The following is a 27,593-nucleotide window of genomic DNA, read 5'->3' as shown; positions in this document are numbered from 1 at the left end:
TTCTTCTCCAGCGCTCCCACTTCGTAATGTCTACTCATTTTCGCTAAGTTCAAATCCCTCACCAGACATGTTCGCGGTTACCATGGTAACTAATGAAAACCAAATTTGGAAGAAGAAGGGGGAAAAAAAAGGGAGACAAAAAATGCTTTTAAGCTCTGGTGCCACCTGTGTGTCTGAGTCTATTAATTCAAACAATAACAAAACATCTCTCAGGATAACAGACCAGAGCAAGACAAGATTCTTGCTGTCTGCAGGCTCCTCATTTGGTGCAGTTTTTTTTAACAATGCCCCACTACTACAGTTAGCTCTGCAGATCGCAGGTTCACACTATGCTCTAGTCTGAATTGCCTCATTTTTACTTACAGGTCCCAGGCCAGATCATAGGGTGCAGCTACGACCCTCTGTTATTGATCCTCTTCTGAGCCTGATCCTCAGAGGGTACGAGTCTGTCAGGCAAGAGACAGGCTTTCAAAGGGCATTAGGGATATGGGTGCCCAACACCAGAAGGGCCTGACTTTCAGAGGGTAGGGACTCAGCCCTTTCTGAAAATGCGGCTGCTTTAAAGGCATCTCAAAATGGGGACCCCAACACTGAGGTATACAAAATCACGGATCATTTTTAAAAAATTCTTGGCCTCATTAGGCCTTTCACTCAGGACGGGGAGGCTCAAGCTTTAGCTCTGAAGTTCCTGGGTACGATACCCAATGACGACCAAGAGGACAGTGGTGGTTTTGCACCATGCTGGCCATGGAGCTGGGGTAACTGAATACAGCAGCATAACCCCATCAAAGATGGATCTTCTAGAGTCATAGAGCCGATGTCCTGGCTCCTACATCAACCCGCTCCCTGCTGCCAATGTTGGGGATACAGCTGGAGGAAAGACAGTATGGCTGAGGAGCTCCTATGCTGCAGCAATCCCCATAGGCAGCTGATGTACCCTAGAGCAGCCCTCAAGCTGCTCTAACTTACCTTTGTGCACATGGCAGCCTCAGAATTGGGACAGGAAGCAAATGGAGGCTGGGGTGGGGGGAAAGAGTGCGTTATGCCACCTTTGTACCAAAACCTCCAACCTGCACTGTGCGCTCTTTGCCTGCAGCCTCAGGTTTGGGCCACTACTCTAGTTAAATATACGTACACAATACTTAATTGTATGTGCTGATTTGATTGCCGAGTCCCAGGTTGGTGAGTCCAGCCCAAGTGGCTGGATTTCACATACTCGGTATAGCTCACCCGCATCTCTCTCTTTCACTCTTCGCTCAAGTTCTTGTTCTACTAATGCAATTTACATCATCATTTCCCAGGGACACTCAAAAGGCAACAAAAAATGCAGTATTGTGGTAGCACAGAGCTGAAGATTCACAAAGCAAATATTACAATAACTTTATCTGCCGAGCCAGCAACAGCCGACACTGCATAATATTTAATCATGAGTAAACAACAGACCCTGCAAATCCTTAGTCATCCTGCTCTCCCATCTTGCTCTCAGTCACATGGGGTTAGCCAAGGGAAACTCCACCCAGCTGGGAGAGAACGCATTGAGTTCAATGGGATGACTCATAAAAATAAGGATTTCTCATGAAGAAGAGGACTCACATTTTTATTCCCATCATCCTGATACATTAAAGGGGACTAGTAATTTCCTATTTAAGGGAACAATAAAAAAATAAACTAGCAGGATAGGCTAGTTCAATCTTAAGCTTTCATTTTATACATGTTGTACCAAATCCAAAGTGGATCTCCTCTGGAAGACAGAATGGCCCTGGAGATAGGTTCCAAATCTCGTTACCATTCCCTTTTAATCGGACAATTCAAATCCATTCCACTTTGGTTGTGACAAAGTTGGCCCGCTGGTTGCCCCTGGGCGAAGTGGATTTGTGATCACAACCCAAGTTTCCCTACCATATTTGGCACTAATTGACACCACAGTTGATGGTCTAAGCAGAACAACTGATTGGGGCCTGGGAGTCTGACCTGCCTTCCCAGCACGGTCTTCCCAGGACAAGGCTGAAAAACAACATGGATTGGAAAAATATAACAAGTTTTTCTGGCCAATAAGACAAAGTATAGGCCCGTCACTGCCCTTTTCTGTGTTTCAACCCCAAATTAATGGAATTCTGGGAGTTGTAGTTCCCAGGGTCGATGGAATTGGCAGGGCTTTCAGCAGGGCATGCTGGGAAAGGAGGCAGGAGATATAAGGAGCTCAATTTTCCTCCCTGAAAGAGAACTGGGGAAAGAATAAGACTTGTTGCAGTGGGAGCAAATATCAGGAAAAAAAGACATTTTAAAGTGACTTTTCCACTTTTTTCCAGGACCAACATAACTATCTGGAGTGAACTAATCCTGCTCTGAATTCCAGTCATTCAGAAAAGATTTAGGTAAAGGTGCAGTTTATTCGGACTCTTAAATAATCCTCTCATTAGTTGTGTGTGTAATTATGAAAAAAATAACAAAATTCAAAGGGAGACACACGAGGCGATGGGCCCCACAGTCTTTAACAGAGCTGGGATATGATTGTGTCATTCAAGCACCGAGAACAAACCGCATTCTGCAAACCACGCATACAAGGGAAACAGCACCACACGTTTCCGAGAGATATCAATGGAAGTGTCATTACTCGAATCATTCCATCCAACCATTAGGCCCAACCCTCTCACAGTGAAACAGGGTTTGACTCTCCCCCACCAAACACACACACACACACGCCACAACTTCCTGAAATTCATCCATCACACAAACAGTTGTTTTCACACATCTCTGGGCCTAGTCCTGAGAGGTGTTACATGCCACCTGGGTCGTGCTGAACACCCTCAACGCCCTTTGAAGTCAGTGAGCAAGATCAGGTTCCTCTGACATCTGCTAAAGTACAGCATATATTCTGGTATCACAAGTAACATTGATCTAGGCCTTGATTCTGAACACCTCTTGCTCAGCAATTGTCTTGGGCTCAAGATCTTAATGAGATCGCATGATAATTAATTTAATGGTGCACTGCAGACAGCATACTTATAGAATTAACCAGCCATGAGCTCTATTTATATAGTAAATATCTATCTCCCGTTTCTATTTTAGGTGTTTCTAAGGTGCCCGTTGCTGCAGTATCTAAGCACCCAAAATTGGGTTGTGTTGCTTTTCCAGTGTTTTATGCAAGAACATGTGACTTCTGCCCACACACAGAGGCAATTATTGCAGCTTTGTACCTGATCTCCACCTAGCCATTTATTTCAACATTAACCAAGGTTATAGGCTGGGAATATCATCAAGAGGCATAAGCACAAAGCACAGAGGAGTCGGGCATTAATACGAAGGCAGCATAGCTGCCTTCAAAAGGCAGTCTGTCAGAGCCATGCGTATTTTACCAGGGCTTTACCAGCATAAGGACGTGAACCTGCACACACTTATTGTCTACGCCAGCGGTTCTCAGACTGTGGGTCAGGACCCCAAAGTGGGCCACAACCCCATTTTAATGGGTCGCCGGGGCTGGTGTTACACTTGTTGTGGTCCAGGGCCAAAGCCTGAGCCCCGTTGCCTGGGGCCAAAGCCCGAAGGCTCAGCCCTGGGTCATGGGGCGCAGGTTACAGGCCCCCAGCCTGGGGCTGAAGCCTTTGGGCTTCTGCCTTGTGTCCCCCCCCCCCCCCCGCCCCAGCCCAGGGTAACAGGGCTCGGGCTTTGTCCCTTCACCCCTACCCCTCCACCTGGGGCTTTGGTTCTCCCTCCTGGGGTTGTGTAGTAATTTTTGTTGTCAGACGGGGGTTGTGGTGCAATGAAGTTTGAGAAGCCCTGGTCTATGCTAAGTGGCATGAGGAGTTCCACTACAACTTGGTGGTAAACGTTAACAGGATTGGGCTCATGGATGGTGGAAGCAGGCGGGCCAGTGTGAAGGGTGGGGGTTAGCACCCCGCAATGGAAATATTGACCGGGGAGCTACGTTTCCGCCCCGGTGCATTATTCCCCGTAAACTGTGCACACGGGCAGGGGGTGGAGGGTAGAGCGGACCCAGAGGGGCTGCAGCAGCTGCCACAGCACCCAGATAGGGCCAGGGAGCAGGTAGGAACCCACCCACCCCCAAGTTTCAGCATCCCCCCCCATTCCACCAACTATTCCTGACACCCCTCTCTCCCTCCCATGCCGAGCACGTCCGCTCCACCCCCCACATTCAAAGCGCGCTTCTGCCACCACTGATCAGGCTCTGTGTTTGTGGAGAATGTGCTGCCATTTTTTCAGGAAGCCAACATTTGGGCCATTCTGTTCACTAAGCCCTGATCTGGTTCCCATTGAAATTAATAGCAAAACTCTCCTTGATATCAGTAGGAGCGGGACTGCTTTACTAAGGAATTGCACAGTGGGTGAACTCTGCTAGTTAGAGACTTTATTACTAAGTACTAATTGTGTCTCCATGGCACCCAGAGATCAATCGGGGCTGGAGACCCATTCTGCAAAGTGATGTCTGAACATATATTAGTAACAGACCGCCCCTGGCCCAAAGGCTTGAGCGCGTAATGCCCCAGTCCTGCAAGTGGACCCAGGCATGCGACCCTGGTACTCTCATGGAGCCCTAATTAACTGGAACAGGTTCCACATGGGGGCTGGGATCTGCCAGCATAGATGCAATTGCAGGATCGGGGCCAAAAATCTGCAACTGCTGAATGTTCATTCACTCACACACTTTTGAAACAAACATTGATGTTCTAAGTGACCCCTGCCTTGCATAAAGCCGCTCGTCATTTTATTAGCAAAATGCAGAGGGGAAAAAATGGCCTAAGCCCAGAAAAATGCATCCCCGCTACGAGGCTGCCATCATCATTTATTTTTAATAGAGGGTGTTTTTTAAAGCTTCATACAAATATCTAATGTGGCTCAAGCTGGGCACACATTAGAGGAAAACATTTAACGAGGCAGTCTGCCCACAAACCGGCAGTATTGTGAATTTCAGAAAATAATTAGCTGCAAATAGTGAGGATTAAACAAGCTTCTTTGGGTGTTCACCAAAACATACCGAGCCAAACCCGCCTCGGTGCAGAGGGCCAGGACGTGGCCTACACGCTGCACAAGTGGTGCGTGGGTTTGAACTGACCCTGTGCACTGAGAGGACGATCACCCAAGCTGGGTCAGTGCACCTCCATGCTACCAAACACCACCATCCTTCAACCAGGCTCTCCCAACATGGCCATGTGGGCTGCTGCTCAAACAAGCCCGTTACTCGCCCTTTGGGCAGGGTTAGCTAAACTCCCGGGAGTTGAGATGCCTGAGTAGAAGTGCAGAGAGCAGTCAGAGTGTAACTCATCGGCGAGTCTGTTACCTGTCCCCCTCTGTGCCTGATCTGCAGAGGATGGGAGTCTGTTACAGTCCCACCAAGCGAGTCTGGACACTCTAGCTCTGGAGGCCTCTGGTGTATCAACCAAGATGGAAGCCATCCCAGTAGCACCACTGTCAATGCTAGAAAACCCAGACAGGGGACACCAGGCAGTCTGAGGCCACGCTGGAGGGGAAAAGAGCACACGCTGTGCCTGTGGAAAGGAGTCGCAATTACTGCTTCAGCACCTACTTCCTCCGCAGTCCACCCGCTACCACTCATTACACAACCATGGCTTCGAAAGCCACAATACAGCCTTAGGTTTGCATCAAGGAACGTAGGGCAAGAGGTCCACTACATCGTCAGCGGAGATGACTGTGGGAGAAGCCGCACAAACGCTACTCACAGTCTCTCCTGCATCGCAGACAGCTCAATTTAATGGTTCGCGAGGAAGCGGGGGCCAGAATCTCAGTCGGTGTCTGGGGGCATTAATTTCCACATGCTGAGGATCTGACCCCACATCTCTAGTCATGGTTTCTTGCTTGGAAATAATCATCAGCGTAGAATATCTCAGGGAAAGGTTTTTTATTTTGTTTATACATCGGCGACCTGGCAAGTCACCTTGTCCTTTATCTGACAATTTGTCACATCGAATCCCATCAGCTGGATGTCACACAACGCGGCTTTGAATGTGAGAGTTGACTTGAGTCTATGGGATGCGACACAGACTAGACGGGGGGGGGGGGGGAAGAGGGCTTTTGTTGGGTTTCTTTTCTGTGTGTGAAAAACTTGCCTTTTTTAGGTGGGAGGCCTGACTTGTTGCCAGGAGCATCACAGTCCTTATACAGAAGAGAAAATCATGCCCTGCCCCTGTACAAGTTGAAATTTAACCCTATACAGAGAACAAGCAAAGGCCTCTGCAGCCTTTCTGCACACAGGTGAATTTTATCCACCAGACATTGCACCGCTGTTTATCCAAAATGCTCATCCTTTCAAACAGATGGGATGTTTCTATGGCCTGGTCTATGCACCGATTTTGTATCAGTCGAACTAGGTCAGCTAAGGGTGTGATATTTCACCCAAATTAGTTACGGTGGTACAGTCCCTGGTGTGGACTCCGCTCTGTCAGTAAAAGGGTCCCTCGGTTCCCTGCCCATATGGAAATGACTAGACATAGGCACCTTTATACTGCTCTAACTGCATCCAAATTAAAGGAGTTGAGAGGCTTTAACTATATTTATGGCTTAGTCTTCACTACAAAGCTATGCTGGCACAGCTTTGTTGGCTAAGAGTGGCGGGGGGGGGGGAAATCAACCTCCTAAATAACATAGATATGCTGGCAACCCTCCGCCCCACTCCCCACGTAGACATGACTACGCTGACAGAAGAGTGTTTGTCACCATAGCTAATGTTGTTCAGGGAGGTGATATTACTGGGCCAGAATAATTCCTCCTTCTGTCAGCATATGCTGTGTCTAAGCCAGTGATCCCCAACCTTTTTTGTCTCGCGGGCGCCAGATGACGAGCCACCGTGGACCGTGGCCGGTGGACGAACATTCGCCGAAATGCCGCCGAGAAGCAGCAACGTCAATAGGCGTCGCCAGCGAAATGCCGCCGACAAGCAGCATCATCCAGAGGTGTTGCCGCCGATTTTCGGCTTGTCGGCGGATGCTTGTCCGCCAGCCAGTACGCGGGCGCACATAGATGCCCCAGCAGGCACCAGGGCGCCCGCGGGCACCGCTTTGGGGACCACTGGTCTAAGCCAACATGGCCAGAGTGGCACAGGCGCCGTAGCGTAGACGGGGCTAGTATTGTGAGAGTGGTACAACTTTTGCATTTAGACATGGTCTAAGACATTTGGTAAACCAGGGTTGGGTTGCTTGTGACCCTGCAAAAAGGAACAGCCCCTAAAATGAATTGTTTCACTCCAGAAGCCAACATGTATGATTCCTAGAGAGATGCTCTTGGGGTGTCAGTGAATCGAGGGGTGTTTGTCTCTAACAGTAGCTGTTATCTGAGAGCAATGAAAAATGCAGTGATTTAATAGCGGCTGATCTCCCCAGGAAAGTCGTCATTCAATGAACCTTTGCTGACATTTCATAAATGCTTAAAATATTATTTCTTAGCTACCGCCCGTGAGGTGATCGATTTCATTTCTCTGTCATGACTTGAAGGCTTCAGAGGCACACAGAATCAATTTCCTTGCAAGAAATTCATCTCCGCAGGCTGTTTGAGGGAACAAGCCTGGCTGACCTAACCCTCTCCTTCAGCCCATCCGCAGACAGCTAATTGGATTGCTGACGTCATTGAAGCTAATAACACCAGAGAAGACGAAAAGCTGCACAATCCCCTAATTTCTGAGTGCAGAAAAAGAAGAGGTCTCTTGCTCTCAGCCTGGTCTCTATTATATCATACAAGTCCACGTATGTGTGTGTATATAGATGTGACAGAGAGAGAGAGAGAAAGATATCACACAATCAAATCATTTTGCTGTGATTAAAAATGCATTCTGAAAAAAGAATGCCAGATATCGGTCTTCTTCAAAGGGGAAGTTCAGTCAGAAGTGATACGCAGATGTGATGCTGATAAGCAATGCAAAATGGAAATGAGGAGCATGTTAAACATCACTAGCCTTTAGAACTGATGCGGGAGCTTTGCCATAATAAACCCCAACCCTAAGCAGAAGTAACAAGAATGAAAATTTCACTTGTGCAACCCATGGCGGTGAATGAACGTAAGGGGCTGGTCCATTTTCATTAAAAATTCTCAATGAAAAAAAATGTAAAAGTGTGACTTTTTCACACATGAAAACCTGGGAAAATGGGTTTTTGTGGGGGTATGAAAACCTGGATATTTTCAAAGAACAATGTCAACGAAACAAAAAAAAAATAAATTTCATTAAAATATTTCACAGGAAAGAAGAAAAATCTTCCCAACCAGCCCTTGAACAGACCCATCCAGCCCACAGTGTTGGTCTCTAGAACTTCTCTAATGTTCTGTACAGTGTTTTCTGGGGCCTGATCCATTCTGGTCTTTGGTAACTAGCTTCATGAAGCGTCCACCGCTTGCCTTGTGATGCTGTTACACGGTCTAACAGCTTCCTCCCTTAGGATATTTTTCTGATATTCACTCGGAGCTTGATTCTGCATGGTGCTGAACATTCTGGCTCTGTACCAGCAAAGCATCTGAGCAGTCCCACCGGCCTCATGTTCTTCCAGTTACTGTTGCTTAATATTTAAAATTACAGACGTTTAAATGCTTTGCACGTTCTCAGCACCTTGTGAGATCAAGTCATACTCACTTTAAAGTTTTCTTTAGCCTAGCTGCACCCAGTTATGCCTAGTCATATGCCTTTGCCCCACTTAACCATCTCCTCCATCTGGCTTTTATACTCCTCATACACAGGATATGTCCATACAGCAATCCGGAGGCACAATTGCAGCATGTCTAGGTATACCTGAGCTAGCTTTGATCTAGGTAGAATGCTAAAAATAGCGGAGTAGCCCTGTCTTGGTGGGCAGCCAGACAGACTACACACCCCGAGTACAATCCTTTCTGAAAACCTAAGCACACGGGGGGCTAACCCCTCCTACTGTCTGTGAAGCTACACTGCTAGTTTTAGCGTGCTAGCTTGCTCAGAGCTAGTGCAGAGGGTACGTCTACCCGAGCTGGAAATTATACTTCCAGCTCCAGTGTAGATGTAGTCACAGCTGAACACGGCTTTCCTATCTCCCTTCATCATCTGCTCAAGCTGTAAAACAGACCCTTAATGCTAGAAGTATGTGACTACTTCAGTCTTTTCCTTTGCCATCCAGTCACATTCCCATAAGGTTTCAACAGACCTAGCTGGAAGCCCAGGATGGGCCTGATATTTTGATCACTAGCAATGTTGCCTACAACACAGGTCAGGTGCAATAAAAATAATATCAATAGTTAGCACATACGCAGCCTTCTGCGCCCAGTGTTGTACCATCGTTACTGGAACAGTGTGTTGGGGTAGAGAAGCTTAAACATACGTTTGCGTAACTGAATTGTTTCTAGAAACTCGAGTCAGTAGCAAACAATTGACACAGCCCCTAGAAATACAACCCTGCACAAGGCAGCACAAGAGAAACAATTACATCACTCTTGGCACCACAGGAAAAATTCCATAGGGATCTTTTTTTTTCAAAGCTATAAACATTGGAACCCGATTTAACCTCCCCATTAATTCTGCAAAAAAAACTCTAGTGATGAGCTCATTCATTGAATTTCTTTTCGGCCATTTATGGTGGGCATTGCAGGCTCAAACAGCAGGTTCCCAAAGGGGCTTGGGCATATTTTCCCATTAAATAAAAAATAATTGTGCAAGCAATGATTTTAGGGGAAATACAAGAGCAATTAATTACCCATATATCTTCTCTCAAACTCAGTGGGAGCATGTCCCGAGTACTACTGCTTGCATTATAGTAATGTGTAGAGGCACCCACTGAGATTGCAGCCCTATTGTGCAAGGCACTGTACGTGCACATAGTAAGACAGTCCCTGCCTCAAACAGCTTACGAGAAAATAGATTGGTTGTCCTAAGAGTGGGAAGGAAAACAGAGATACAGAGAGTTTAAGTGACTTGCCCAAGACCAGTCAGTAGGCCAATGGCAGCGCCAGAATTAGAACCCCAGGTCTTCTGACTCTTACTTCAGTGCCCTACCCACTAGGCATCATCACCAGAATAAGGAATGAGACTTTTATCTTGTAATGGAATCTGCAAGCATGGACCACAATGCTATCAGATCCCTTTGCAGGATCAAGACCTGAGGAAAGGCCTTAAGGTTTGGCCTGCATCGAATACAATATACGTGCACCATAAGTATTCGCTATTACTAACGCATCAGTAGCACCAGTTCTTCATTCTCCAGCATCCTTTGTGCAAGGCAGAAAGGGCAAAGTCCACAGAAATCACCACGTACATAGAAAACCCTCTTTTCAGGGAATGAGGCAGAGCTAGTGATTTGAGGTCCTGAACTTCACACTAGCTAATGCGATGGCCACGGCTGGGCTGGCCCCAGCTCAAAGGAAAGGTGCCGATGCGGTTTCTGTCTAATGGGCGAGAGCTGTTTTAGGGTAGATTCAATTCACTCTGGCAGATTTGGGATACTTAACAAGAGAGTAAACAATAGGAGTTAGGCAAACCTCCGGGCAATTCCTCTCACTTCTGTCTGACTCAGTGTGCTATTCTGCAAGGTGCTGGGCAACCCAGAAAAGTTGTGGGTGCTTGTTTTTTTGCAGGAGATGCTCAGCCCTTTGCAGTTCAGGCCCTGTATTTCCAACCATAGTTCTTCTGTTCTAAGCTCATAGTTCCAGTTATTATTAAGTGAAGTGCCATGCTTTCTTTGGTCAGTTTCCTGAGGATCTTCCCTGGAAATGAAAAGGTCGCGTTGTCTTGGTGATGGCTGCCAGTGGACCCAGACACAAAGCGCTTATAATATCCTCAGACATGGAGAGAGGCAACTGTTTGCTTTCACTGACAAACCTCTAGAGTAAAACCCTGGCAAAATGTTCTCAGAATATAGTTCTGACAATGCAGCAATCACACTGGGAAGATTTCCAGTGACTTCAATTGGCTTTGGATCAGGCCCCAGGCTGTGGAGATAGTTAGATTTTAAAAGGAGATGTAATAGTAGCTGCTCTAAGACTAAACAAGTAACAGGAATGACCGTGGATAGATCTAAAGCAAAACTTACTGGCAGAATTCATGGGCTAGCCAACGGTAGTCAGTGTTACTCAGTAAGGCTATCAGACAAAACCTGTTCAAATTTTTCCAAGACGAGATGGTCTCCAATTCATCAATAGTAAAGTTGACACAGTAGTAGTGAGGGTAGATGGAAATTGCGTTCAAATCCTAGCTATCAAGAACAAGATGAAAAACTCTAATGAGAGCCAGGACAAGCAGCAATAGCCTAGAGCTAGGAATGTTATTGCTTTAGATCACTGACTCATAAGTGGCAAATGTCCAGGATGTGATGAAATCTATCCATAACACAGAAATCCAAAAAGGCATGAGAAGTTTACCAGGAGGAAGTGGCTGGCTGTCAACCTAACCAGGGTGACTGGACAGTCTGTCAAGGCAAGAAGTGAAGGATGATGTGTGCCCTTAAGCAAGTATCCCATATGGTGCTGCGGATCCAAATTTGGCCAGGAATAGTTATAATGAAAGAGGACCATGAAATACATTTTGTAATGTGTGTAGTAATAGCACTAGGCTTTTACCCTGTGTATTCATCATCCGCACAATAAATTGATAATGCTACTTCTACACCTTTTTGTTGCACTCTATGGCTGTGTCACTGTTAACCTCTTTTCTGTAAGACTTCCCAACATTGTTACCACCAGTGACGCTCCACCAATAGTAGTTTCAGGGAAATGCTATCATAGACCAGCCACCAGTACGCTAACCATGGTCTCATCTAACTTTGCTCAAAGTAGATCTAGCTCACACAGTGGCTACAAGACCTGTGGTCGCCATAGCCGGGTTACCCTAATATTCCCACTCTTTTCATCACCAAAAGCCATGATTAGGGCCCTACCAAATTCACGGTCCATTTCGGTCCATTTCATGGTCATAGGATTTTAAAAATCGTTAATTTCATGATTTCAGCTATTTAAATCTGGAATTTCACGGTGTTGTAATTGTAGGGGTCCTGACCCAAAAAGGTGTTGTTGGGGGGGGGGGCAAGGTTATTGTAGGGGGGGTTATGGTACTGCTACCCTTACTTTTGTGCTGCTGCTGGCGGCAGCGCTGCCTTCAGTGTAGAAGTCAGGATGGCGTGGTATGGTATTGCCACCCTTATTTCTGCCCTATTGCCTGCAGTGCTGGGCCCTCAGTCAACAGCCGCCACTCTCCGGCCAGCGAGCTCTGAAGGCAGCAGCACAGAAGTAAACATGGCAATACTGCAACCCCCCTAAAATAACCTTGTGGACCCCCCCTTGCAACTCCCTTTTGCATCAGGAATGCCAATTTGAGAAACGCTGGTCTCCCTCATGAAATCTATATAGTATAGAGTAAAAACACACAAAAGACCAGATTTCACACACTTTTGTAGTTACTTACATTTGCACCTTCCATGATTTTGCACCCTAATAAGGATCAGAGCCTAAGAACCACTGGGTCCTTTCAACAGACAAGTGAAAGCTAACAAAATGCATGTGGGGGTAGTACCAAGACAAGTCTTATAAAAGGCAGCACTCAAACTGTGAGTACAAATTGTCCGTCTTCATATTTCTAGATTCTAGATACAGCATGGGGTGAGAGATGAATTTTTACCCCAGCATAACAGGACCAAGACCAAGTTCTTCCATGTATAATTAAGCTGATTATCTCGAATGCAATGCAAGAAGCTGTACAGAAAGTTGCTAGACACCTTCACATTTCAACTGGGATTTTCCAAACAGCCTAAGGGAGTTGTGGAGTTCCATGGGATTTGTGCACCTTTGAAAAATCCCATCCCTAATGAAATTTAAAAGAAAGAACTTGTGCCTAGCAATAGAAGCACTGGAGAAGCTAAGCAACCCAACTACATCCTATAACCATTGAGGGGCACATCTTTTTAAAAAGCAGGCCCGTTTTATTCAGTGGTACAGCATGACGCAGCAAATCACACAGTGTAAGTGACACATCAATAGATTTAGGCCAGAAAGGTCAGCGATGGCCAATGCAGTTGCTTTTTTTTTCCCCCAAAGCAAATTTGACAGTTTATAAATTATACAGTACCTGCCTTAAACCAACTTAAAAGACAGTAATTGTATTTATTATAATCACTCAGTACATGAATCACCTTGAACTTCAAAGAAAAATAAGCAGTGGGCTGTGCATAAAAATAGCGCTGCTATAGAAAGGAGGGTAGCCTAGAAAACAGAGATGGAAAAGACCAATTATTCATCTTACCTAACCATTTCCCCTCCAACCCACCAGTAGCTAATGACCACAGTATATTGAGATCAGACTAGATCATCATAATGGTCTCTACTGGCCGTAAAGTCTATGGGATGCTGGCTCCATGGAAATTAACAGATCCGGGATTTTACCCTATGAACCTATATTCTCCAATGCTTTGTCCAGCTGTAAGTCATTCAAATGACTAGGCTTCCACCCCTTTCCTTTGGAGACCTTTCACCAGTCTAATGGATCTCATTGTTAAGGACATTTTTCTCTGAAATCCTTCCTACATTTTCTAAAAGTAAAATTCACTCTTGTGCAGAAGCCTGTGCCTCATTCAAGCCCTGTTTTGAGGGCTTCAATGGGATTTAAGTCATGTTTATGTCTTGTGATGGGGCCTTTTGCACAGAGGTCAGTTTCACCCTAATCAAGCAAGGACTGTACTTTATTAGTAATTGGACAACAGCTACCAAAAAAGGGGGGGCGGGTGCCCCTACAGCTTTGGAATTCGCTCTCCTCCCCTTGTCTACAATAGCCCAAGGCTGAGGAACATCAGGGCATGTTGCAAACCTGGGAACTGTAAAGATGGGGAATCAATGGCAGGAAAAGGATTGGAGTTGAAGTTGCCTGGCTCACTTGTACAGCTGCACTCAAGGTGTATTATAAAGTAGTGTCAAAGGGACCTAGAGTATGTACATGGGCATTTTTTAGCATTTCTATACATCTAAATAAACTAACCGTATTCAGATAAATCAAAAAGGGCCAGATTCTGCCACCTTTACTCACATAAGTAGCAAATCACTCTTCAAGCAGTCCCCTTGTAATCAATGGGACTACTCAAGGAGTAAGGTACCATTCAAAAGGAGTAAGTGTAGCACAGTACGACTGTGTGATTGTCACTAACCACTGTCATCCTAGCCAGCCAATCTGAATCCTTATACACTACAAGAACATGCTACTCAACAAACCCATATTACTGACTCGAAATTAAAAGGGAACAAATGAATCAGTTTCACATGCTTGCAAATCAAGGACTTTCATATCTTATTCTATACATATATGCAAAATACACCAAAAGGCTGGATCATGGACTGGAGAGGACATAAATCAAAAGGAAAGACAGTGGTTGAAAAAATGAACTGACTTAATAGTTTGTTGGGGAGAGTTGGTACTCTCTTTTTAATTAAATATTGCACACCCCAGTGTTGGACATACACCTTTCCAGAATGGAAATGTTTAGACCACCTTTGTTTAGCTAATAAAACCTGGTTTTGCTGATCTAAGATTTACCTGTTAGTAAGCTTCTTCCAAGCTTGCATACACAGCAGGCAAGATTCTGATTTGAATTACACTACTGCAAACCCACTGACGTTAACCAAGTGGTTTGGAATTTACACCAACGTACCTGAGAGCAGAATCTGGTTCACTGATTGAAAACCAGAGGGAAAACTAGTTGATCAGAAACCCAAGTTCTCTGGCTCTGCAAATATGGTCCCCTATTTAGGAGTATCACACAAATATGGCTTTATATCAGAGAAAATTCTGGTTACTTACTTGATCTTCAGACTGGCGAGCATTTTTTTGTCAATCCTGAAAAAAAGAAAAGTGTGTGTTAAGTATCCAATGGGTTTTTTGATCTGTTAGTCAGTTTTATCAGCAGCCCTTGGGTCTCCTAAGATCACAAAGTGCATGAGGAAAAAGACATTCTAGAATGTCTATCAACATTCTCCTTTGGAAGTTTCATTTATCTGACCGGAGTGAGGTTCATTGGTCCAAAGCCTTGACCATGAACAGCTCATTGAAATCCCAAAACAGAACATGCTGCTCAATTACACCATAAAGCAAGTAACACAATATCCCACACAACATGAGTTGTTTACGGATTGTATTTATTTCAAAAGTATCTTTGTGTCATTTAACACACTAAACACCACAACTCAGAGCCTTAAACAAATCCTTCCAGCAGTAACAGGCAGCAGTAGATTTGTGGATGCACAACTCAATAGTAAAAATAGATTTTCTCTGTATTTCTATGGAGAATGAAGGTCCCATTGAGTGACTGTTCCCCAGAACTGATGCTCCTAACCTGTGATTGGTTGCCATTTCATACCTTGACCGGTAATGGTCCACTTAAGTCCAACTATATTGCTATATATTCTGTAAAGTAGTTCTTCTCACCTGAAGTCTCAAAGCTCTTTACGAAGGAAGAAGAATCATTTCATAGGTGGGGAAGTTGAGGCACAAGGAGGTAAAGTGATTTGCCTCAGGTCACCCAGCAGGCTAGTAGCAGAGGCAGGAATGGAACCCAGGTCTCATGCAGCCCAGGGCCTAGTCTGCAGGATTGGGAGCCTCCCAACAGTGCAAATTTTCTCAGGCACTGACTACAACCAGTGCGACGTGAGACACAAATTCACACTCATGGTTGAATGATGAAAGGCAGAGACACTATATCCTATAGGAGACCCACTCAAAGTGCTCTGAGATCCACAGACAAAAGGTGACACATTGTATACATACAACATAGTACTGTCAAATTGTAGCTAGAGTCTGATTCTAGTGGTTTACGAGATCCCAAGCTATTATCTATTTATTTGGTACTTTTAATAAGTGTCTATCTCCATGGAGCCCTTATTATTAAAATAATTGTGATGCTATGCTCCATATTCTTTATGAAAATATGCTTATAATATGGATATGACATAACAGATATACTTTATGCAAGATGGGTCTTGTAAGGGATCATTGGAAAGGTTATGATTTATTGAAAGTGATTATCCAATTTGTATGCATGTATCATTTCTGTATCTAAAGTTAAGAATATGGACTATGTAACAATTACAACTGGGTGTGTATTGGGGAGACACCTACCAGAGGACAGGCCTTCAGATTTGATGGGCCCTCATAAAGGAACAACTAGACCAGGAAGATACTAATCTCTCTCCCTCCTGGGAGGCATCCGGGGATGTAACTGTGACACTACTAGGTCAGGTGGTCTTGTCACCTGATACTAAACATTATCTGGGACTTCTTGTCACTTTCCACTGAAAGGGAAGGGGGGTCAAGTTTGGGAAACAAAGGATTCCGGCCTTATGCAATCTTATTTAAGGGTGGGAAGGAAAGCAAACTCCTCCTCTCTATATCCTGTCTGCCCAAGAAGAAAGACTGCAAAAGACACCTGAAGGGAAGGCAAGGGGAGAGTCCAGACTGAGACAGAGGTCCAGTCTGAAAAGAAATATGGCTGGAACCCTAAACCACAGACTCTTTGCAACCTGCCTAAAATAACATTTAGGGAAAGACATTATATTTTGTAACCTGTTTCTTAAGTATATGGAACTTAACTTGCGTATTTTGTTTTATTTGCTCAGTAATCTGCTTTGTTCTGTCTGTTAGCACTTATATTCACTTAAAATTCATCTTTTGTCATTAATAAAAACTTATTTTGTTTATTATTAAGCCCAGTTTATGTAATTTATAACGGGGGGAAGAAGTCATGCACATCTCTCTTCACGTTGAGGAAGAGGGCAGATTTTCTATGCTTGAGCTGTGCAGGTTTTTCTATACGGTGCAAGATGGTTTTATTTTGGGTTTATCTCCCAAAAGGGATGGGCACGTGAGTGCAGGGGGAGTCCTCTCACACAGAGCCTAATTCAGCAAAGCAGTGAACGGGAACCCAAACTGGTTGAGCAAGAGAGGCTCAGTGAAATCCCAGTACATCGGGGGCATCCCAGAATGGGGGTCCAACCTGTCACAATAATATTAACCTGAATTCTGGCAACTAGTATTAATATCTCAAAATGTAAAACTATGTCAATTGGCAGTGACTGCAAATGCAACATTATCGGTCATGTGGAATTAACTCCCTTTATCCAAAAATCATTCTTTTACAGCGTGATCAAAAAAAATATTTAATGCTGTTGAAATACTGTTTCCCATCTACCAGCAATTTTACAGAACTCCTCTCCCACAACTGAGCTTCCCCACTGAGAGCATACCACATGGGCTAATTATGTAACACCAGATTATGTAATTCCAGATTAAACTAATATAATTCTAGCACGGGTCCATTGAAGTTGATGGTGTTAACAACAGAGGGGCGAGTTCAGTGGAGTGAGAGCAGACTCTTGCTCATACTTCGCAGGCCTATATGTTAGCATTCCATTCTCACGTCTCAAAATAGTTCATAAAGCCTGGTTTAGCCCACATTTTCTTCCCACATGTTAACTATTGCACAATATCCCATTGCCAGTTATGCTAAATGTAACTTTCCCCTGTACTGTGTGTATACGCTTTTGCATTTCCTCCCTTCCTGCAGAGAACGTTTCCCAAGTGTTGTAAGAGCCTAGTGCAAAAGTTTATTCTTTACAAGTTACATTAACCTTCTTTAAAATCTCCAGATTCAAATTGTTTTCAGAACTCAGGAGAAACCAATCGGCATTTGGGGTGACAAGCATCCAGGCAGGGCCGGCCTGCCTGATGCAAGGCCTATTGAATTCAATATCAAACCTCCCACACTACCTTCAATGGGCTTTGGATCACGCCCATCGAGTCCAAGTTTATTGTAAGACTCCGTGCGACAAGGGTTCTCTAACCATTTTTAAATTCATTTTTCCCCTAGTTCATAGCGTCAAAAATGTCTGGGACTCAGTAGATTTGGATTCTAGTTCCCAAACACTGGCTCATTGGGAAGGCTTGGGTGACTTACTCATTTTCTGTGCCCCAGTTTCCCTCCCCACCAGTTTCCCTCAGTTTCTGTGCCTCCATTTCCCTACCCACCTTCGTCACATATTTTGAGAGCCCAGACGAGAGGCGCAATAGAAGTGCAAAGGGTTGTTGTTACTCCAGGAGTCCCTACAGTCCAGTCAAAATTCCCCTTTTACAAGGCAAGCATACAGAGGCTTTGGGTTCCTAAGGAAAACGTATTGCAGAGCTGTATAAAACACACGTTATGCCTATACTCTGTGTTGGGGGGCAACTGGAAGGGGGGGAAGAGTACAGGGAGCCTCGTGTCCCACTGCCCCATGCAGGGTGCAGGCATAGTTAATATGCAAACAGTGGGCAGTTTGTGGCATTCATCCCCTCTGAGGGGCAGGAGTTGGGGGGGTCTCTCTAGGTGAGGTGGGGCAAGGTGATGGCCTGGGGGCAGAGTGCCCAAGTAAGACTTAAGCCTGTCTCCATACTATGGGTTAGCCCCCTCAGCCTTCCCGACCGCCACCGTCACAGACTCACACAGCTCATGGGAACCCCTGCACTAGTGGGTTGCAGCCCACAGGGCTCAATCTATTGAAGCTAGTGGGGCTCCTCCCCTGAGCAAGAGCTCCTTCCCGAGTCAGGCTTGCAGGATCAGACCCATGATCTGGAATCTGAGAGCCCTGGCTCCAGGTCTCACTGAAGTTAATGGACATCTCCCCGTAGGCTTTAATGGGCTCGTCAGTCATTTAACCATTTCCTCTTAACATCTGCTCAGACTCTCCGCTCCCAAAGAGTGGGCACATTGTTGTTCCTAAGATAAAGCATGCCAGGAGTTGCACACTCCTGGATTAGCTCCATGCAAGGCAGATTTAAAGGCATTATTCATTATTATGTGATAATGCTGTTCTCAGGTCCTGGTAAAGCAAGTTGAACCTTAAAGCATCTTTTTTTGGGGTGCAAATTTCTGTTGCCTAAATGTTTTACTGATGCAAATGAGCCAAGGGCACTGTGGGTAAATGAGACCGTTAACTCCTAAAGGATCTGTGCTGAAATATTCATAGACAACCCAGCAGAGCTGCAGCAAGTGGATTGCATACCAATGCAAATGCAAGAAGGAAAAAGTCTGTCGCTGTTGTTTTGCTTCATAGAAAAACAACTGCTCTTAAGGAATCCACAGTTTAAAGGGGGCTAACATTGAGACCTGTTTTAATCAGTAGCCTTCACACTTTATATGAGCCTGCGTGTGGTGCAGAACCACACGGTCCCCACCATGTGTTGCAGTGCAAGTACCCTGCCTGCAGGACCCCCCCAAATCCTAACACACACATGGTGCCACCCATTGCACAACAAATACACAGTGGTTCCGTGGCCAATGGGTCCTTACGCAGCCACGGAGGCAGAAGCAAGGATGTGTCCCACACTGACGCATGCTCCCCTAGCATTCACTCAGAAGCTTGGTAGCAGCCCTCGCTTTCATGATGCAAGAGAAACAGACTGGGAGGAAGGGGGGAGGAGTGATTCACTTCCAGGCCAGTCTCCATTGGCATCAGCCTGCGAAAAGATCATCAAAATAGTGCTTGTTCACAGCCAGCTCTCGGAGGCGGGGAGCAGGGAAGAGAATGAAAGCAGGTAAGAGCATATCAGGAGTCTATCATATGAACCCTGGCTGCTTCTTCCTTTCTGTGAAATGGAAAAAATAATAATTCCCCACCACAGGATTCAGTTTGTTAAGATTTGTCCAGCCCTTTGACTAGGTATCACCAACAGAAACAGAGCAGAAAGCTGTGGTGTAATTGCAAAGAGCCCTGGAGCTGGCCAACAGACACATTTATTCTGTACAAAAAAATATTGCAGACAGAAAAGAAAAATCGCATCTGTGTTAGGCCCAGTGCTGGAAATTGTTGAGTGCTCGAAGAGGAGTTCAGGTCTGGCTGAGTAACCTCCCTGATGGTAAAATCTCGTTCACGGGGTTCCCACAGAAAGGGTGTGTCTGTCAAGATGTACAGATATACTACTGTGGTAAGATAGATAGATACAGGTGTTGGGTGAATTAGCAGATCACTTCCTGTCTAGTAAACAAACACAGAGGCGTGGTTGTCTTTTTAACTTAACATTCAGCCAAATGTCAGTTTTGGAAATCAACAGTATCATATACAATTCATTGAACTACAATGGTTACAGAGAGCCTGATCCTGCGCTACTTACTCCCATTGGCTTCAGAAGCTGCTAGATTTCTCCTGCCACAGTAAATCCTAAAGCCAGATTTCCCCGACGTGAGTTTCAGAAGACAGCATCTACATCCATCTACGGTCATTTGTGTGGATAACAAGAATACCCAGAGTTAGCATCATGAATATTAAGGAAACAAACCAGGGTTTTGGAGAGGTTATAAAGCCTCATGATTCAGTGCTTAAGCCAATGCCATAACTATTGTGGATTAGGAATCTTCCCTGTTGAAGAGTCCCATAACTGCCGTCGGCAGCACTTTTAGCATCCTCCTCTGCAACAGCTGCTGCTGGCTACTGTCAGGGATAAAATACGAGGCTAGAAGATCCCTGGACTGATCCTGCATGGCCATTCCAATGTTCTTTCTAAAAATGGCCTGATTCGGTGAAGAGCTGAGCATCCACCGCTCCCAGAGACTTCAGCTTGTGGGGTGCCCCCTAGATTTCTGACCTAAGTTGCTGCAATGGCATTATGTGAACTTGAGTCTATACGTGTCACTCCAAATTCACAAGGCTGCTCCTCATTAGAGGTCATCTGTTGTAAGATCAGAAAAGATCACTATCAGCTCAGTGAGGTTCCCACAAGCAGAGGGAGACACATCACACTGCTACGCAGGGGCTCCTGCAAACCTCAGGACTCATGATTCTTAAAGCTTCCTATTTAATTAAATTAAAGTGATATATATATTCAAAGCCCTGCTTACTACCCTTACTCCTTTGATTAACCTTTTACTCCACGAGTCCCATTAGAATCCAACCTTCCCCTTCCCCTCATACCTTATGGAGTATACGGATCAGTTATATATCAGCTCCAGTAATGAAGTTATATAACCTCATGCCCTTAGAACGTAGGGTTGCCAGGTGTCCGGTTGTCGACTGGAAAGTCCGGTCGAAAAGGGGACCTGATGATATCCAGTCAGATCTACTGACCAGACACCCAGTGTCTGGTTACTGTGGGCGGGGGAGGCGAGGAGGCACTGAATCATCACCCGCAACAGACCCTACTCAGCCGGGGCCACCTCCTACCTGCATTGTGTGGCTGCAGCTCCCAGCCCCAGCTCTGTAGGCGAGTTGCTCCTGACCCCGCAGGGAGGGCAGGAGGATAAAAGCAATGAGCAATGGAGGGAGGGGGAAAGAGGAGTGAAGGGGAGGCAGGGCCTCAGGGGGAAGGGGAGGTTTTAGCACTACTACTGGAGTGTCTTGATTTTTAAATATTACAAAGTTGGCAACCCTATAATAGAAGAGTGCTCTGTCATGCAACAGATACTATCAGAGGGCCTGATTCTGCAGGCAAAGTCGTACAGACTCACACATTGTCACATGGATTTCAATGGGATGCGAGTAAGCACTACTCCGTGTGAATGAGAGTGGTACAACAGAAAGAGGAGTCAAAGGATCTGAGGCACTAAACTCAGGCCTAATCATGTGAAAGATGCTCTGCATAAGCCAAGTATTAGTATTACTGAAGCCTTAATTCTGAACAGCTGCCAAGAAGTCATTAACCTTGCCTGCTAAATCTTCCAATGATGTATGGAACAGTGGTGTTTCTCTCATCGACCCCATTTGGGACCTTTCCTATAGCACCCATTCTCCCTCACCCCCATCCCAACAAAAGACCTGTAGCCCACATTTCACTGTCTGCTAATCAGTGTTATAGCACATATCCCATATGGATTATGCCCAGATAAATTAGCAGATGTTCCCCTACTTCTGACAATATTGGAATGAAGGAGACACTGATCTAGATACAAATACAGATATAGAAACAAAAATCCATAACAATATTGTTTAAAATGAATCAGCATTTAGATGGTGACACAAGCCAGATGGAGGCAGGAAACTCAAAGTTACAGCTGGTACTTTGTCCTTCATTACATGCTGTTGAAAGAAACTGCAAAGGTGCAGTGACTACCTGTTTAATTCTATGCTTAGTACTAGATCCATTCATAGCATCAACTAAGGTATGAAAGGAAACGCAATCTGAACAAGGACTGGATGATTCAGGAAACTAGTGAGGAAATTGAAACCAGCTCCCACGAGCTGAAAAACCTCTATTTGAGCTAGCTTGTCAGTGACTGAAGTGGTTAACATTGATAGTCTACATCAAATGAGTTTGTGGGGATTTCGATCCAATTTTTCATGGGCAACTGCCAGGCTACCTTCAAACTAGAACCAGGCAAAGCCTAGATTTTTTTTCCCCATAGGAAATTATGACGTTTCAAAGTTTCATCCTGAAATTAGAACAGAGTCAAAATTTCCCGCAAAACAAAAATTCTAAAAAAATTTGGTCTGGAAGTATCTAAATGACCTTATCAAAGTGCTTTATTTCAACTGTTGTGTATATAGAACATACGAATCTAACCAATCAAATCAATACAAAGCACTTGGATCATTTTTCGTCACATTTTTTAACAAAAAGGAACATTTCAAAAACATTCTGATTTCATCTAATCAGCATTTTCTGACAGAAAACTGTTCCATCAGAACCTTTTCTACCAGCTCTACGTAAAACCAACATCACAACGGGCGCTGGTTTAGCAGACTCAGGACTCAATATGCAATGAAAAGTAAGCGCTATGCTCTTGCCCCGAGAAGTTAGAATGAACGACTTTTGCAGGGTGGCCTGAAGGGAACCTTCTTCTGCCCAAGCTACATCTGTCCAGTGGATGAAGACAGACCTTAATGACTGGTTTGATGATGAAATTGCCGATACATCCATTACCTGCTGTGGCCTGATCGCAACATACCACACTTGGACTTCTTAGAAGCAGGGAAGAGGGTATTAAATTGTAATATCAATCAGTCCCTCATACAGCAACATATCCCTGGGGAAAGGAATGTGCTTCTTTAAATCAGGAGACAGGTGACAAGTCCAGCACTAACTAGTAAGGATAAAGAGTACAGCAATCAAGCAGTCACTGACAACCCATCCTGGACTCAGCGTCCATAGTAAATCAGGCAAGATCCCTGGATGCACGTAATACAGTTTAGGAGATGGATTCAAAGCTTATCTCTTGCTGGGAAATGCAATAAACTCTTTCTCCATGTATACTGAAACCACAATACTCTATTTATTAGAAGAAGAAAGGGGAAGAGACAGAGACACTAAATAGCTGGGTTAACTATAGCATTACACAGTGCATCCCTGCTACTACAGATTACACACCTAGTGAGGAGCTCCTAGAAATTCATGCAGATCTCTCCTTGCAATTTTGCATTTACGTGACCAATGTGTTTGTGCCAAAAGGTGAATGGACTGTAAAGCACCAAACCGCTACGCTAAGAGAGGTTGCCCCTTTCAAATCTCAGGAGGGGAATCAAAGAAAACCAAGTCCCTAAATCAGGGGGGGCCAACCTGTGGCTCCAGACCCACATGTGGCTTTTCAGATGTTAATATGCAACTCCTTGTATAGGCACCGACTCCGGGGCTGGAGCTACAGGCGCCAACTTTCCAATGTGCCGGGGGTGCTCACTGCTCAACCCCTGGCTCTGCCCCCACTCCACCCCTTCCCGCCCCATCCCCTGAGCCTGCAGTGTCCTCGCTCCTCCCTCTCCGCTCCTCAGCTGATTGGGAGGTGTGGGGAGGGAGCAGGAGGTGCTGACCAGCGGGGCTGCAGGTGGGCTGGAGGCGCTGGGAGTGGGGTGGGGGAGCTGCTGACCTATTACTGTGGCTCTTTGGCAGTGTACATTGGTAAATTCTGGCTCCTTCTCCGGTTGGCCACCCCTGGTCTAAATCAAAAGCATTCAGATATTTCCCTTCTCACAATGCACAAGGAAGATACTTTCCTTTGCAGGTTCTACTTCAAAGCAGGACACGATCAACACCAAAGGGTTTTCCCCTTTAAATTACCTCAGAGAAACCGAAGACGGAAGAAAAAGCCCCTCCCCCTGCCCGTTGCCCCACAAAGTGAATGGTAAAAGTCACCCACCATCCGTAACCTCCGAACGAGACGCTGCGTTTCCTATGAAACATCGTGGCTGCTTGGCAGTGCTCACTCTTCCTAGCGTCGCTGGCAATGTCCCCCAGACCTGGCTGCACATATACCCTGGCCCCACTGTTTGCAGCCGAACAGGAAGACGGGGCACTTCTGCCAGTGGGCACAGCTGGTGCATGAAGTGTGCTCCCTTCAGCTATTCCGTGCCTTTAGCTCAAGCTCCGGGGGAGGAAAGTCACTCTCACCACTTCCTGTAAGCCTGCGCTAAAGTTGTGTGCAAGGGCTGATTACAGAGGGGGCTTCTCCTTTGGGTCGGCTGCTGTTAACTTGTCTTCTTTAAAAAAAAAAAAAAAACACACACACACACACACTTGAAAACTTCAGTTTCCTTTTTCCCTCACACTTTTCAATATACTGCGCAAGGACCGTATGTCTCCTAGTAGTGGAACATACATTTTTGGGCCGCCTGAGGTGAAGCCAAGGTTAAGGGATCACTGTGCCACCAGCTGAGTGAGGCATTTCCATGCCAACTTGTCCTTAGCATCACACGGAAATCAGAAGCTCGCTGTTCAAACAAGGCCTGTCAGTGGATGACAGGCTCCTCTTGTGGAAAAGCCCTATAGAATTTAACAGAACACCACCACCTTGCTGTGGGTTTTCTGAGCCATCCTATGGAATTTAATAGAGTTCTAGCCTTTTTATAGAATGCTACAGGACAGATTAAAAATAAAAAAAACCTATAGAAAGGACCTCACCCACTGGTATTAAACTCAGTTAGGACCAGATCCTCAGCTGCTGTGAATCAGAACATGGCTGTTGATTTCATCCAACTGAAGATCTGACCCTATAGATTTGTAAAGATTTAATGGAACCCAATTAAATTTCTGTAAAACCCTATTAATTTCATCCCTATTATGTTCTATAGGATTTTTCCATAAGGGCCTATGTCAAGGAGGGCAAACTACGGCGCGTCAGGGCTTTCGCTCAGGCCCGCGGTATTGCCAGCCCTGTGGCGCAGCGGGGCTAAGGCAGGCTCCCTGTCTGCCCTGGCCCCACGCTGCTCCCGGAAGCAGCCGGCACCACGTCTCTGCAGCCCCTGTAGAATGGGGGGGGAGGTCAGAGGGCTCCATGCGCAGCCTTTGCCTGCAGGCACCGCCCTCCCCTCCCCCCTGCAGCTCCCATTGGCTGGGAACGGGGAACCGCGGCCAATGGGGTCTTCGGGGGCGGTACCCGCAGGCAAGGGCAGCATGTGGCAGAGCTGCCTGCCCCACCTTACCCCACCCCCAGGAGCCACTGCCGGACATGCTGGTCACTTCCAAGAGCCTGCCTTAGCCCCGCTGCACGCTGCTGCCACCCCAGAGCCACTCGGGTAAGTGGTGCCAGGCCAGAGCCCGCACCCCGAACCCCTCCTGCACCCCACCCCCGACCCCCTTCCCTGAGCCGCCTCCCACCACTCCGCCTCCTGCACCCCAACCCCCTGCCCCAGCCCTACATTCATAGCCCTACATACAATTTCCCCACCCGGCCCTTGGGCCAAAAGGTTTGCTCACCCCTACTATGGCCTGATTTCCCAATGGGAAAAAAAAACCCAAACCATTGACTACAGTGGACTTTGGATTAGGTTCATATGAATGAACAGGAAGGATTACACCTCCTCTCATTACATTTTCATATTTCTCATCCCCAGTTTCTTTGGGTTATACCCTTTTGTACAATCCTAAATAATCCTTCTCCCCTCTTCTGCTTTCATCTTCTAATCCAGATACTGCAGACGGCCTAACAAAGCCATAGCACTGAACAGGTTGGTCAGTCTTTGGGTGCTGTATCATGCACTCCCATCAAAGCTTCTTCCCAACAGCTTTAAATAACAGGGCACCAAAAATACCACTCCAAAAGCAGGACATTGCACTTTCCCGTCTGACCGTCCAACCCACCTGCAGCCAGTTCGGGTCTCGTCCCAAGTTCCTGTTCCCAGCCCTAGTGAAAGAAGAAGTGCATAGCTGCAAACTACCAAGTAGATATTAGGGGGGGAAAAAAAGGTCTACGGCCCTTTTGTGATCTGATTTCAAAACTCTGTTTAAATGTAAATGTTGAACTTTAGCTGCATACAAAATTACCAAACGGCAGCAGCATCAAGAAAATCACACCAAAGGTTTCCCTATCACCACCCTCTTCTCCGCATCTCTGCCCTTGGTCACCGTTTACACATTGCCAGGTACAATAGATTCTCGCCTGGCCTGTGCTCTGAAGCAAGCTCAGTGTTCAAAACAGTAGGATGTTTCATCGGCAAACGACTGTTTCCCTTCTCCCTATTCATCATGTAAAAGCTGGGGCTGTTCGAATCACACTTTCCTCTTACAGGGTCCAAAGCATCAGCGAAGTGCTGAAACTTATGCGTCTCAGACAGCGATCCATATTACAAAGGACAAAGCTGTTTTTTCTCGAGTACACGTGTAAAGAGGAGGGGACACATTCTAGGGGCAAGAATGCATCACCCTGATCAGTATTCAGACAGTATCTGCTTTCAAATCTAGCGAATTTTCATTGGATCATTAAATGTTCTAGCCTACAGAGAATGAATTCAGAATGCAAAGTAACCCTTTCCCCTTTCCCACCAGGCTCTGTGCTGGGCCAGAGTCTCTGATATAAAGCTAACAGAGTAAAAGCCAGACACTGTATTAAATACTTTGGGCAGATCTTCAGCTGATATAAATTAGTATAATCCCACTGAATTCAATGGAGATATGCTCATTTATACCTTCTGACGGTCTGGCTCTCTGAGTGCACTTGCAGATAGGTACATATGCATATTTTCTGGGTGTGCATGAGTGTGTATATTTAACACACATACACAAAACATGCTGAGAAAAAAAAAACAAAAAACCTCATAGAGATTCTCTCAAAACACTGGCATCATTTATTCCACCCAATCATGCCTCTCAGGTATAAACCGAAAAGCCTAATTCTGCTCTCAGTTACACTGGTGTCAATCTAGAGAATCTCCATTGAAGTCAGTGGAATTGCTCTAGATTTTTACCAGTTAACCAGAGCCTGGAATACATAGATTAAGCTTATATATAAAATTGCACCCTTTTTGCGCTAGATATCTTAAAAGGAACAACAAGGGGAAATAGAACTTAAATCCTTAATACCAAATAGCCACATCCCCTAACCCTAACTCCTTACTCGAGTAAAACTGCCACTGAAGTCAATGGAACTACAGAATTTGGCCCAGTTAGCATCTGCATGAGATTTTTATTTGCTGGGGCTTTGCGCTTTGTTGCTAAAAATAACAGCAGAAGGGTCAAATTCAGATCTCAGTGGCACCAGCGTGAATCCAGAATAACGTATTGACTCTGGAGTTGCACTGGATTTACACCAGTGGAGCAAAATGAAGTCTGGCCCTATGACTTTAAATGACAGATATCCATCGTCTCCAAGGATGGTAAATTCTCCTCCAGGCGTTAGCAGCGCCTGCATACCCAGACAGCAAGAATAGTGTCACAACTGCCCTGAAGGAGTTACAGCTTTAGTACATCTATG

The 27,593-nt window shown here is 45.6% G+C and overlaps 1 protein-coding gene across 1 annotated transcript in view; it reads right to left on the bottom strand.

The window, feature by feature from the left end:
* RAP1GAP2 (RAP1 GTPase activating protein 2) overlaps positions 1 to 27,593 on the bottom strand; it is a 228,584-nt gene that overhangs the window by 183,586 nt on the left and 17,405 nt on the right. Inside the window, exon 2 of the mRNA XM_054008314.1 lies at positions 14,756 to 14,791. Coding sequence (XP_053864289.1) covers positions 14,756 to 14,778 — 23 coding nt within the window. The 5' untranslated portion in view covers positions 14,779 to 14,791. The remainder of the gene's footprint in view (positions 1 to 14,755; positions 14,792 to 27,593) is intronic.

The sequence above is a fragment of the Malaclemys terrapin genome, chromosome 18, assembly GCF_027887155.1.
Source record: "Malaclemys terrapin pileata isolate rMalTer1 chromosome 18, rMalTer1.hap1, whole genome shotgun sequence".
Classification (NCBI taxonomy): domain Eukaryota; kingdom Metazoa; phylum Chordata; order Testudines; family Emydidae; genus Malaclemys; species Malaclemys terrapin.
The sequence above is the reverse complement of the archived record's forward strand: the minus strand, read 5'-3'. Positions and strand labels throughout refer to the sequence as shown.